The sequence below is a fragment of the Heloderma suspectum genome, chromosome 1 (genome assembly GCF_057233095.1).
Source record: "Heloderma suspectum isolate Gila_16-S chromosome 1, 16-S_ref, whole genome shotgun sequence".
Lineage (NCBI taxonomy): Eukaryota > Metazoa > Chordata > Lepidosauria > Squamata > Helodermatidae > Heloderma > Heloderma suspectum.
The window spans coordinates 180,550,222-180,563,631 of record NC_139458.1 but is presented as its reverse complement, the minus strand read 5'-3'; the positions used below and the strand labels follow the sequence as shown (position 1 = coordinate 180,563,631).

The window sequence follows — 13,410 nt, the reverse complement described above, 5'->3', positions numbered from 1 at the left end:
GTGGGGTTACCCTTGAAGACGGTTCGGAAGCTGCAGCTGGTACAGAACGCGGCGGCTCGCCTGATTAAAGGCAGCTGCCAGCGAGATCACATCACTCCAGTGCTGCAGGAGTTGCACTGGTTACCAATTGTTTTCCGGGCCAAATTCAAGGTGTTGGTTTTGACCTTTAAAACCCTATATGGTTCCAGCCCAGCCTATCTTAAGGAGCACCTCCAGCAGCACCAGACAGGCCGCTTAACAAGATCAGCCTCGGATGGCCTTCTCTCTGTCCCATCAGCCAGGACAGCTAGACTGGTGGGGACGAGGGAGAGGGCCTTTTCTGTAGTGGCCCCCACTCTGTGGAACTCCCTCCCTAGGGAACTCCGTCATGCCCCCTCTTTAATGAGCTTCCGTCGTGCATTAAAAACGTGGCTGTTCAGGCAGGCATTTGGGGTGGGTTAGGGTATTTTAGAAAACGTTTTTATTGTAGAATTTTATTGTTTTATTGTATGTTGTACATCGCCCAGAGTGGCTGGGTGACCAGCCAGATGGGCAATTAATAAATTAAATAATAATAATATAATAATAAATGACTTACTTTACTCTTCCAGAGACAGGAATGTAACAGCTGCATGGAGAGGTGAACAAATATCTAATCTGACTTGTTTACAATGATTAGTAAATACTGATTAGCAAAAGTCTAAGTTAAGGGAAAAGAGCTAGCTGTAGAGGACAGGGTAAAAAAGGCAGAGATGAGAGCTGGTGAAAAAGGCAGAGATGAGAGATTTAATATTTTCATATTAAATCAAGCTTAATATGAAAGTGAATATAACTCATATTTTCATCCTTTCTCTTAATATTTCTAGGACATCATAGGCAACATTCTGTCCAGTCATGTGATAAGGATGCTGTTTAAGTAGCATGAATTTCAGAAAGTTCATTTTAAACAAAGTAAAGTGGTACATTAACCCAGAGTTGCAAAGCCTTTTCGGATCACAATAAATATTTTTTGCTCTAATACTCACAACAGCTGGATGGGATGGGTTATAATGTGTTGCCTGATGTTATTATAAACACATTGAAAACTCCAATAAAATAATAATAATAATAAATCCGCAATTTCCTGGCTTCTTTAGGTCAAGATGCTCTCTGTTGCCCAACAGTGATTAGAACTGGGAACTGTCTCTCATCCAGAGTTTTTTGTGCAGTGTTTCTTTTCCTTTTCTCAGTGGTTCTGGCAGGGATTAGACATATTATAAATATATCAAGAATTCTTAACCATGATAGCTAAATGGAATGTCCCAGTTCAAAGGAAATACGTCTGGGAATAGCAGATACTGTTTGCCATAATTTCCAAAAGCCAATGAGCTGCTTCTGACATGATGTTCTATGCTCAAGAATAAGCTTTTTAAAATGTTTATGTGAGTACCTCCACATTGAACCATTATGTGGATGTTGCAGTGTTTCCTGTATGAATCTGTAAGCAGGATCCTAGATTTCTGACGGATCCTGTTCACAGATGCCTAGCACTGGAAAGGTTTTGTGAGTGGCTAATCCCCCCATAACATTTCTACATGGAGGCACTAACTTGATTGCTATTTTTTAAATGATGATGATGATGATGATGATGATTTAATAATATATGCACCAGAAGTGGTCTAATGTTAGCTCCTAATCCCAAATATTCTCTAAGAGTTGCAAAAATCACTATGGAAATTTAAAAATCTCTCATAGCTGTCTGTCTGTCTACTAGTTTGCCTGCCTTGATTACTGTGAATGGAACAACAGGCAACTAATGAGTGGTCAGGCAGTTTAACAAAAGAACATTAATGCTCCTTGATGGCTGGAAATTTATCTACTCTGCCTTTGGAAGGTGGCAGTCTTCAGAGAAGACTGGACAGAGAAACTATGTTCATTGCAGTTTGAATTATCCCTCAGAGGCAGAAAGAATTGTTGTTCTCCATCTCAGAATGTTTTGTTCAGTACGTTTTGCTGGACTGGAAGCATCCTGGAGAGCTGCAGTGATTCATGGTGGTGCTGAGCAAAGGGTGTGTGGTGCTTTTCACAAACCAATGAAAGCACTGCCCCTTTCAGAATATTTCCATGCCCCTTCGAGAAAAAGTGTGTAAGTGTTTATACAGCAGGAAGTGTCAGAGGGAAAGAATCAATGTTACGAAGGCAACCAGGCCTCACCTCAATCCAGCTGTATTCAGTTGCATCCGAATGCAGATGTTATCCATCTGCACTGCATTCTTTTCAATGGAACGTGCATTTGGGTGAATATCCTAGGGATGCGAACATGTGATGTTTGAGCTCGTTGAGGTTCTTCAAATTCCTCCTCAAAGTTCAGTTTGCCTTGTTCACATTCTCAAACATGAGCGTCTTTTTTTCAGTCAGGAAAAATGAATGAATGAATGAATGAATGAATGAATGATCTTTATTGCTAAAAGCGATAAGCCATCACAATTTGATATATTTAAAATAAAATACAAATAGGAGGATAAGCTAAAATGGAATACCATAAAAATAGTGAGGTAAAATATGGTAAAAATAGTAAACAGAAATGCAAGAGTAAAAGGACTATAAAAATGCAAGATCACATTGATATGACTCAAAAACTCCCAACAGGATATTAGGCCGACACATATAAAGGAGAATGAAATTTATACAGGGAGAACGCATCTCAGGCCTGCATGGGGATGCATTATGGACGGTTTTGGTGCCTAGCTCTTAACTTACTTGCAGCCAGGGCAAATTTTGCAACCAGAGCAGGGAAAATGCACATTTTCAATTGGGAAAAATGCATATTTTTTAAGGTGCGCACTTTTCCGAATTGAAAATGCGCATTTTCCCATATAGGCTAAAGCATGAAAATATGTGTGTGGGTGGTGGTGGTGGTGTATGCATGTGTGTACTTAAGCAAATGCACATTTTCGAATGCAAATGCAAAGTCTGGGAAATTTCAAAAATTTCCTGAGAATAGTGTTCCTGTCTGCATGATTTGTGAACAGGAATGAAATTCTCGTACGTCTCTAGAACATCCTGTATGCACAGCCACACCCACACTCTGCCATAATTAGTCATGTTAAACCAGGGGTGGGGAACCTGGAATTTTGAGGCCACAGCTTAGTCGGCTTTGTTCCTTTATTGCCTTCTCTGATCAGGGAAGGGGAGGGGGAGTGAAACCAGTTCAGGACTCAGTTGCAGCCTTGAGGAGTGCTCCTCAAGGCCACTTCTGAGGCTGCTTTGCTCCTCCCTTGCCTTCCCCAGTTGGGGAAGGCATGGGAGGAGTGAAGCCAGCTTAGGACTCAGCTGGCACCTGGAAGAGCAGTTCTCTAGGTGTTGGCTGAGTCTCTTTGACTGCCTTGATATCCCAGTGGGAATTATGAGCAGCAGGCAAAGCCAGCTTGTGACCCACCTATGCTGAAGGAGAAGGGGCTCCTTCAAGAACTGGCCAAGTCCCTTTCTCTTTGTAGAGGGAGAGTCTGTGCACAAAAAAGAAAAAAAATAGATGATGGGGCGGTGATCATACCAGGGGACAGGGCAGGGCTTGGGGTGGGTGCAGCCCCAGTCCCTGACATCATCTGGTCTCCTGGATTGGTCTTGGGGGACCAATCCAGGTTCCTATCCTGCATTAAATTATCAGTGAATAGAGCAACCTTTCCTAATCTGGTGCTCTCTAGATGTGTTGCACTACAATTCCCTTCATCCCCAGACAGTCCCCCATGCTGGTCAGGAGTGATGGGCACTGTAGTCCAACACATCTGGATGGTACCAGGTCGGGGAAGGCTGGACTAAGCTAGCACAGTGTGACAATACTGGGTGTGTTAGTAATGTTCCAACCTAGCGGTATTATAATTCTTAGTGATAGGAGTGGCTTTAAATCTTTAAATCCTCTTTTGTAAAATTTTCTCCCACCTTCTCCCCCCACCCAATGACCTCCTCCTCCTCCTCCTCCTCCTTTTGCACCCTGCTCTTTCCTCACACTGATTTTTTATGGAATTTGCTGGCAGGAAAACAAACAAACACCAAAACATCACCATGACCTCCTCACCTTTCCCCCCACCCCATGTCTTGCTCCTCTTCCTCCTCCATGACGTACGTGTGTGTGTGGCTATTTTTATCTACCTTTATCGAAGGTGCACATGAAAACAGTGGACTAAAATAAGAAAAGAAAGGAAAAAGAAAACTGAAATGATAGCATGCCCTCCCATTTCCACTGCAATTGCAGCACTATGCTGAGGTTTGTGTCATGTGCTTGTGCTACAAACACAAACCATAGAACATATGTGACCTTTCAAACTCCTCCTACTTCTCCCATAATTAGAACACTATGCCTTTGTGTATGGCACTCGATCGTGTTATAAATACGATGGATGCTGTGCTGTAGTCATTAGTGTGTTTCCCCAGAACAGTTATTGTATTTTGAAGAAATACAGACACAATGGTGCCTCCGCATGAAAGGGGCTCTAGTGTAGATCCTCTCCAGATGCCTATGGGAAGCCTATAGGAGGACATGAGTGCAATAGCACCCTACCGCTCATGTTGCTCAGCAATTCAGTGTTCAGAGACATACTGGCTCTGATACTGGAGGAAATATATCATCATCATGACTAGTAGCCGTTGTTAGCTTTATCCCCCATGTATTTGTTTAATCCCCTTTTAAAGTCATCGAAGCTTGTGGCCATCCCTATATCTTGTGGAAGCGAATTCTGCATTTCACTTCGCACTGTGTGAAGAAGTACTTCTTTTTGTCTGTCCTTATTCTCCTACCAGATGATTCTGTGTTCTAATATTATGAGAGGGGGAGAAAAACGTCTTGCAGCCTCTTTCTGTTAGTGAAATCTTGCCTTCCACTGCTCTGAAAAGAAACTTCATCACAGAAGATGATGTGGTGGGATGGCGTGGTGGGAGGCTCTACCTATGAATCAAACTCATAAAGAAAGTTACTGTGTAAATGAAAAGTGGCTGGAAGTCCCATTTCTCATGTGTCTGATAGATAATTATTCAGAACTTATTCAGGAGAAACTGTGGCTTGCTCTGTTCCCTTGGCTGCCAAAGCAAATATCCCCATTGCCTTCTGTATTTTACCATTTGGATTCTTAAAAAAGCAAATTCTTCACACCAGAGGATTAACTTCCCTCTTCCTTCTTTCTAGTCCTATGGTGGATACGTAGCCTCGATGGCACTTGGGTCTGGTACTGGAGTGTTTCAGTGTGGAATAGCAGTGGCTCCTGTTTCCAGCTGGGAATATTACGGTATGGTAACAATGTGTAAACACCAATCCTTGAAAGCAGGGCACAAATAATGAATTATTTTAGAAATGGGGTCACTGCAAGGAGCTCAGTCACTTGCAAAATTTACAAGAGGCATCAACCTCGCCTAGAAATAAATTCTTCAAAATGCAGGTTTTAAAAGAAACACGTTTTAAATAAAGCACAATTCCCTTTGCCGAAGTCATCTTACTCCAATACAGGGATCGGTTTGCAGTGGTTTGAGATATTGTTGATATTACCTCTCCAAAGCACATAAATACAATAAAAATAAGAAAAAGGATAAGAAGAAGAAACTCTTCAAAGGAACCTCTGGGTGTTGGCTGAGTCCCTTTGACAGCCGCTTGCTGTCCCAATGGGGATGATGAACAGCACTTAGTTGTGCTAGTCAACTAAATGTTCGCCACTGCCTCATTCAGGGTGCTCTTAGGTCCTCCAATAATAAGCAAGGCTACTGAAAGAAATATATCAGCCAATCCATATAAACCAGGGACAGGCAACCTCTTTTGGTCCAGGGGCTGGATTGCCTCCCCCAAACAAAGCCAGTCGGACAGATGATGCCAAGGGGGCTGGGCCCCACCCCAAAGCCCCTCCCGTGATGTCATCAGGCACTGCCCCACCCACTTTTTTCTCCATGCAGAGAGAGGCACAAAGCTCCATGCCCTTTTCTGCAAGAAGAAAGGGACTCTTCCGGGGCTTGCAGGAGTGAATCCTGCAAGCCCCAGCCAAGTCAGACACCTCCTTTTCATGCCACTCTCATCCCAACTGGGCTGTAAACAGCATGGGAAGAGACTAGCTGAGGCTTGCAGGAGAGCAAGTGGTATGCAAGGGAATCCCCTAGGGATTCCTTGCTCCAAGCCCTTAAGCCAGGGAGTGGAGCTTGGGGAGGGGCTCCACAGGCCAGATTAGGCCAGATTAGGCCACAGGCCAGATCCATGAGCTGGATTAGGCCTGCAGGCCAGAGGTTGCCCTCCCCTTATTTAGACTTTGGGGCAGAGACTTTGTGGCTTTTCAAGGGTGTGGAAATGAATGGCTTTTCAGTGTCTAGAAGACAATGGGGATAGCTGGACCATGGGCAGGGTTAATAGGGAAGTGCAAATCAGCAAAACACCATCTCACCGAAGTTCTACAAATTCTATCTCAAAGCTCGTTTCCAACTCGAGTCTGTATCGGAGTGCGAGCTTTGTTTTTTTCTTTTCACATGAAAATCCGTGCATATTCCTCTGCGTTTTTTCCAAATGTTCACATCAGTTGTGCACATCTTTGAAATGCATGCTTTCTTCTTCCATGATTGAAGCATATTTGTGCACATTTTTGAAATGTGCTCATTTTGAAACGTAGGCATTCTGTCAAATACATTTTTGGAGGGTTGGCGAATCACTTTGCAAGCTTAGAAATGTATGGACTTTGGTTGCAGATTGCATCTGAGTCTGTGCTCAGTAGGGAAGGTGTGAACTGGGTCAAATCCTGATAAAAACTGAACTGAAACAAATTTATCATACGTACATCCTTAAGGGTTAATCATGTTTGCTGAAATTGTAAAGCCAAAATTCTGTAATCACAATAAAGAATGAAAATGACAAATTGTATATCGATACTATTTGAGTGTAAATGCATAAACTCAGTCCTGCATCAGCAAAAAAAAGCCACTGTTTATCTTGGACGGGGTAGGAAACCTGGTGCCCTCCAGATGTTTTGCACTACAACCACCATCAGTCACAGCCAGCATGGCCAATGGTCAGAGATTATGGGAGTTATAGTCCAAAAAGTCTAGAGTCCACTAGGTGGCCTACCCCTGATCTAGGAAATTTCTAGCCATACTAGGTCAGATACCCTGGCTTGGTTATAAAACAACAGAAGAATAGAATAACAGATGGGAAAGAGGAATAGGTCTGTCTCATTTGAAAGGGAGGAGTATATGGGAGATAAGAGAAACTGAGATCCACGGGGAATGACAGGGAATAATTTTAATTTGGAACAGTTGCTGAAGAAAATCATATGTAGTTTACACCCATTTACACTCACCCCTCCACAGTACATAGAATAAAGGAAGATGATCGGTGCTTTTAGCTCTGACAGGATGCTGTTGCACTGACAGCACAGATCACCGGCCACCTATGTGTGTGATAAAGATGATCCACACAGAAACCCATTTCTACATGTGGTTTGCACCTGGTTAGACCAGGGCAATTATATTCTGTATCTGCTTTAGATCTTCAGAAGTAAGACTCCAATCCATATTTACACGTAAAGGTTTCTTTGGTGCACATAAACCATCTTGAAATCCATGTATTTCAAGATCTGTTTTAAAAAATTATCCCATCAGCCATTTTCCTGAAGTATGGATACAAGACATGAATTATGTTAAATGGAAGAAGTGGTTAACAGATTTTACTTCCTTTTGGGGAAAAAAAAGTGGCCTGGCTGAATAACATGGTCATCTGTGGCCCTTTTACAAGCTGAAGAGAGTTTATTTTGGTTGATATTCATGGTTTAAAATACAGCCAGTCTTAACATTTATGAGTGGAGCTCCACCAGTCTCCTCCCATGACTGGCTCCAGCTACTGTTGATTTTGTCCCCAAATTTTTCTGAAGCAAGTATTCCCAGAAGTGAAGCAAATTCACATGCAAACACACACTGTAAATAAAAAACCTATGACACGATGCTGCCAAAGTTAAGCGCTATTAAGTTCTGATTATGCCAAGGGAAGAGATAAGCATATACTTGATTTCTTTCCAATGGGATTTTCAAATGTTTAACTTTGGCTGAGTTGTGCTTTTAGTCTGGGCCAGGCCTGCCCAAATTGTGACCACCAAGCTAGCAGCCATGTATTGTGCACAAGGCCTTGAACCCACCAGGGTTGGGTGACCCAGACGTTTTGCTGCCTGAGGCAGAATGGCAAATGGCTATGCCCCCTGCCCCCCAGCCTCACAACCCAAGGTGCATAGTACCCAAGGCTGATCAACTTATTTTGGCATGTCTCCCCCTCCCTGGCAGTAAAAATACAATCATAAGGAATTTGGTAAGTAACAATTTGCTGCCTTTTCATAACACCACACACCCCAAATCAGCTGCCCAAAGCAACTGCCTCACTCTACTTAATGGTGGGCTGGCTCCCAGTGCTACCGTATATAGCTGGTGAACTACCATATGTAGCTAGTGGGTCATTTTATTTGTCTGGTGCTCCTGTGGGTCACAAGTCAGAAAAGCAAGTTCTGGACAGACATAAAGCTTTAAAATCCATTATCCAGATTATGGAAAATTATTCTTCTGAATGCACAGCAATAAGTAAATATAACTGCACATACCCAAATGATATTTGCTGTTATATATAAACATGTATTTGTATATATTGTGTCACCAACATTTATTGTATATTACAGCATCCATCTACACAGAACGATTTATGGGCCTTCCAACAGAATCAGACAATCTTGAGCACTACAGAGTAAGAATTGTGTACACCTTCCTATTTTTCCCCTCTCACCAATTTAGCTCACCCCGCTCCCCTGCCTTTATCTCCAAGGCTCAGTGCTGTCCTGCCCCCATCCACCCCCTGCTGCTGCTTCTTCCATGAGACATGATCTCAAACACACATTTGAGGGTAGTTGGGAGAAGAGAAGAGCATAATTTCTGGCAGTGTTGTAGGGCGCTCAAAATGGTTTCCTGGATACGGCTCCCTCTTAAGGCAGCATTGGCAGTAAAATTTCCATCTCCACATTAATATCCTGACAGTTTTTATCAGAATAAGCAACAGAGAAGGAAAATCCCCATGCACCAATCTTCCACTTTGGATTCAGCCTCCAGAGCTCCATTTTTAAAAGAAAATAAGTTTTGGAGACAAACTACACACAATTGAGTATCACAGGTAGTTTGGCCTAGAGCTGAGCAGAATTTCCTGTCTCACCTTTGCGGGTCTATTTGTCCCCTGTGAAGGTGTATGTGTATGTGTGGTGGGGAGGAGAATATCAGTGATTTGGGAGGAAAGATGAAAAGTTGCAGAACTTTTGGGTTGGGGTGGGCCCAGAAAATTGCCCCTGGGGATGACACATAGCATTGTTCCCATGGGGCATTCTAGCTCACATTTTCAAAGTGCTTGGAACAGCGGCTTAGCTTTTCTGAGTATTTAAAACAACAACTGTGTCATCTATTCAAAAGGTAAGTCTACCTTCCATCCAAATGTGCTCTTCCACCCTCAAATTAATACAGTCTTCAGGGAGGGTTTTCACACAAATATCCCAAAAGTGCCCCCAAAGGCTTGGCTGAATAGTTTGGCCAAGTACTAGTTTGGCCCATAGAAAGTTGGACAAGACTAGGATACAAATACTTCTTCCTGACATGCTAGTGTGTGTGTGTGTTGTGTAGGAGAACTAGCGATGTCATTTTGCAAGCCGCTATTTCTCTCCTCGTGAGTATGTGTGAGTACAGCAGGAATGCTCAACTTACACCTCAACCATCCGACCACCCCCTTCCCTTACCCCTGAATGACGCACTGACTTGCCTTCAGCAGCAGGAAAAATATCACCAGTGAGCACTAGCTCCCTGACCAAGCATCTATTCCTGCTGTGGAAGGAACTGGGACTACTACAAATCCCATCATCACTGGCACGAAAATTATGCTAGTCACATCAATTTCTGCTGGGAAGATGGCCCTCAAAATGTTGAAGGGCTTCTCTCCAGTAGATTGACCAAGGTAGTGTCATGTGCCTACCGAGGATGCTGGGACCTATAGTCCTAAACCTTTCCCAAGCAGAAATGGACAGTCTGCAAGGGAACTGAAGCACCCACTTCCTCCTTCTCCTGCCCCAGATATTTGGGGCCCTGGGGGGGATACAGAAAGTGGGAAGGTGGCCACTTTTGAGGGACCATGAGCATTTTGCACTCAGTAGATGCAAATGAGAAAGCCTATTTTGGGGTGAGCACGTGGATGCTTGTGCAGGTCAAATTTAAATGTAAGACACTCCACCACCACTTACTATCTGAAGTGGTTCAGTCCAACAAGCGTTGCACCTTGTCACTGTTGCCCATTATGTAACACAACACAACTCACTGCTGGACCAAGCTGGAAATTACATTAACTCAAGGATAATTTCTTTCTTGATTACACTTATGCCCTTGCTACTGCACTTATCCTGAAGAGCTTAGAGCAGCTTGCTTATGATTCCCAGGCAACTTTCCATCAAAACGCTAACTGGTTCAGACCTGCTTGGTTTCAGCAGAACTGTGCCATGCATTTTTAAGCCATCCTCTGGGTAAATATTGGAGTCTTTGGTCTTAGGTAGCCCTAAGGCAGTAGTCATTCAAAATCTCTTTTTTGCAGGGGTTTCACAACAGAATTTCTTCGTAAATGTGTACCTCCTGTCATTGGTTCTGAACTCCAGTTCCTACCACCTCAGCCCTTGCTCCAGGGTGTCTCCAGCAGACATGTGCAGGAAGCTCTTTGCCAGACTCACAAAGCCCATGATTTAAGAGTCGTTTCCTGAAAGGACAGAAGAACTGCTTAGTTCATTTCTTACTGCCTAGTTGATGCTGATTATTGCCACAATCCTACAGGGCAGCTGATAATGAAGAAAGGCACCCCCATCCTTTTGAGTTTGGCAACCACTGAATTGTTAATTGTTTTCCCTCCTTTACAGAATTCGACAGTGATGGCAAGGGCTAAGAACTTCCATAATGTGGATTACCTTCTCATCCATGGAACAGCAGATGGTGAGTTTTATCAAAAGCCAGTACAGATCCTGCAAGAAAATCGTTTTGTTTAAAAAACATTAAGCATTTTTCTGTGACTGTGATTAGGGTCAGTACTTTTAGATGCATTTCCATTTTCCATCCTGCTGACTCATTGTTGATCGTGTCTGCCTGTATAGCTTGATAACTCATGACATCAGTCTAATGCACGACAACTGCGTGCTTTCTGGTATTTGCCAGGTAGTGTTTTTATCAGTCACTTGCGTTCTATTAATTTCACTTTTTTAATTTCCCCCGCTTTTTTTAATTGTTTCAGATAACGTACATTTTCAGAACTCAGCACAGATCTCCAAAGCCTTAGTCAATGCACAAGTGGATTTCCAAGCAATGGTAGATATTAATCTATTTAAGCATTAATGTATGGTCCCAATAACAACTCCATGCTACAGCTGAGACTTATGGGGGACTGTAGCTCAGCAGCAAAGCACATAGTTTGCAGAAACTTCCAGGCTCTTACACTGTAAGTCCTACAGGATTTCAGGTACCAGGGCTGAGATAGGCCACTTTTAAAATTTAAATTGTATTGAAAATATTAAATGGGTACAACTCTGACATCCCTCCAATAGTCTTTCCTCATTAAATTTTTGTTTGGGAGACAGAGAGAGTGCTTCTCCTAAAGAATCCTCAATGCCCTGAAAACTTTTCTCTTAGGTCTGAGATATATATGGTTTGCACTGTAGAGGGAAAGTCACTCTGCGCATGCTCAGAGGGCCACTATTTAGTATTACTCACACATCCTCCGGGCATAAAGATGTGAAACTGAAAATAGGTTATGGGCAAGCCTGGGTAAACCCTAGACACTGGGGGACAAAAGGGAGATTACAGTTGGAGGGATACTCATAAAGGCTGCAAACCATAGTCTAGATATGGGACGGCAGAGGGAGTGGGGCATGGGTGAGGAGTGGCTCATAATTTCTTAGCTCCTCAGTGTAGGGGACAAAAAGCATAAGGCTGAGTGCATGCCCACAAATGCCAAGGTTGCTATGAAGCTAGTTATGACTAGGAAATCTGTATTATGATGCCACTATCAAAATGCAATAGAAGAAAACCCTCCTGGAGACAGTTGGGGGCCATTCTGTCAGTTTTAAAGATGACATGGTTTAATTGCTGCATTGTTTGTTCCCCATTCAAATGCACAGCCTAATGCTGATCACAATTGTCATAATTTCACAATACCTTGAGAACCAAGTCAGTTCACCCCAACTTGGATCTTTGGAATTTCAACCCTGCCGCCTGTTCAGGACACTTTTCCACATATGCCATTTTCACTGCAGAATGGAAAATCATGGATATTTTATTCACATTCGCTGCAGGATTTTTTGCTTTTTCTGTTATGTTCTTTGAACATAAGATCCAGCACCAACACATCACAATCTGCTTTTGAAACTCTTCTCAAATGTGATTTGCTGTACAGCATTTGCATGTGCGTGTGTGCATGCATGGGGGGTGGGTAGGATGGGTTGGGAGATAGGGCTCCTGTTTGAGATATACAAGTCAAAATCTCCCCGTTAGGTTCACAGAACTACTTACATGGGTATTTTGGATCCAGATCATTAACTTCAGGATTAAGATGTATTAATGTTTCTCTTCCTTTTTAGTGGTACACTGACCAGAACCATGGAATTCCAGGTCTTTCTCTTAAGCACCTCTATATTCATATGACCCATTTCCTCAAACAGTGTTTTTCTCTGCCTTAAGAAGGCGAGTGTTTCCTCCTCCATATGCCTACAACTCAATGAGAGCAATGCGTGCTTTGCCATAAAGCCAAATTTGCTGCACAGATTAAGTATATTCTATTCTGAAGGAAGAATAAGAAATTGAGAATTAAAGAAGGCTTGATGTTTACAGTCTCTTATTGACACTTGTGCATTAGCAGATAATATGACAGTTTGTTTTCGGGTACATTTATTTGTTATGAAACAAATGAATAAAATAAAACTTGTATTTTAAAGGCTGCACATTTTGCTTCTTTCACCCATCAAATGTCAAATCTAGCTTCATCTAGTTAGATGCATCCCTTTTGGGACAAGGGAAAATCCTAGGACACAATAATAGATCATGGGAGCCTTGTGGGTGAGTACTCAAACTAGCAAGACGATACATTGAGGAGGACCTAATATAATGGATCCAGAGGATTTTGCTTCCAGGCCAAGGAACTAAGAAGTGAGCTACACAATCAGCAGAAGTGCATGGTTTAATTCCTGTTGGATTGTACCTACTTCAAACTGCAGGGGGCGGGTACTGAGCAAATATACTATAAAACAATTCTCATGCACAGAAAACTAGCTAATCCAAGATGAGGGTTCTAGCTTAGTATTACCTTGCAATTCTCCCTGTGCGTGTTTTTTTTTACATGCAAGGAATATTTTTATACGGTGGGAGCAAAGTGTGATTTCGTATTTGCAGTCT

At 42.7% G+C, this 13,410-nt stretch overlaps 1 protein-coding gene across 3 annotated transcripts in view; it reads left to right on the top strand.

Annotated features, from left to right (window-relative positions):
- LOC146358460 (prolyl endopeptidase FAP-like) overlaps positions 1-12,958 on the top strand; it is a 95,833-nt gene extending 82,875 nt beyond the window's left edge. For all 3 annotated transcript variants that reach the window (XM_084811775.1, XM_084811782.1, XM_084811790.1), the window contains 5 exons: positions 5,138-5,237; positions 8,637-8,701; positions 10,890-10,962; positions 11,258-11,331; positions 12,600-12,958. In XM_084811775.1, coding sequence (XP_084667901.1) covers positions 5,138-5,237; positions 8,637-8,701; positions 10,890-10,962; positions 11,258-11,331; positions 12,600-12,698 — 411 coding nt within the window. In that variant the 3' untranslated portion in view covers positions 12,699-12,958. The remainder of the gene's footprint in view (positions 1-5,137; positions 5,238-8,636; positions 8,702-10,889; positions 10,963-11,257; positions 11,332-12,599) is intronic.
- The last annotated feature ends 452 nt before the right edge of the window (positions 12,959-13,410 follow it).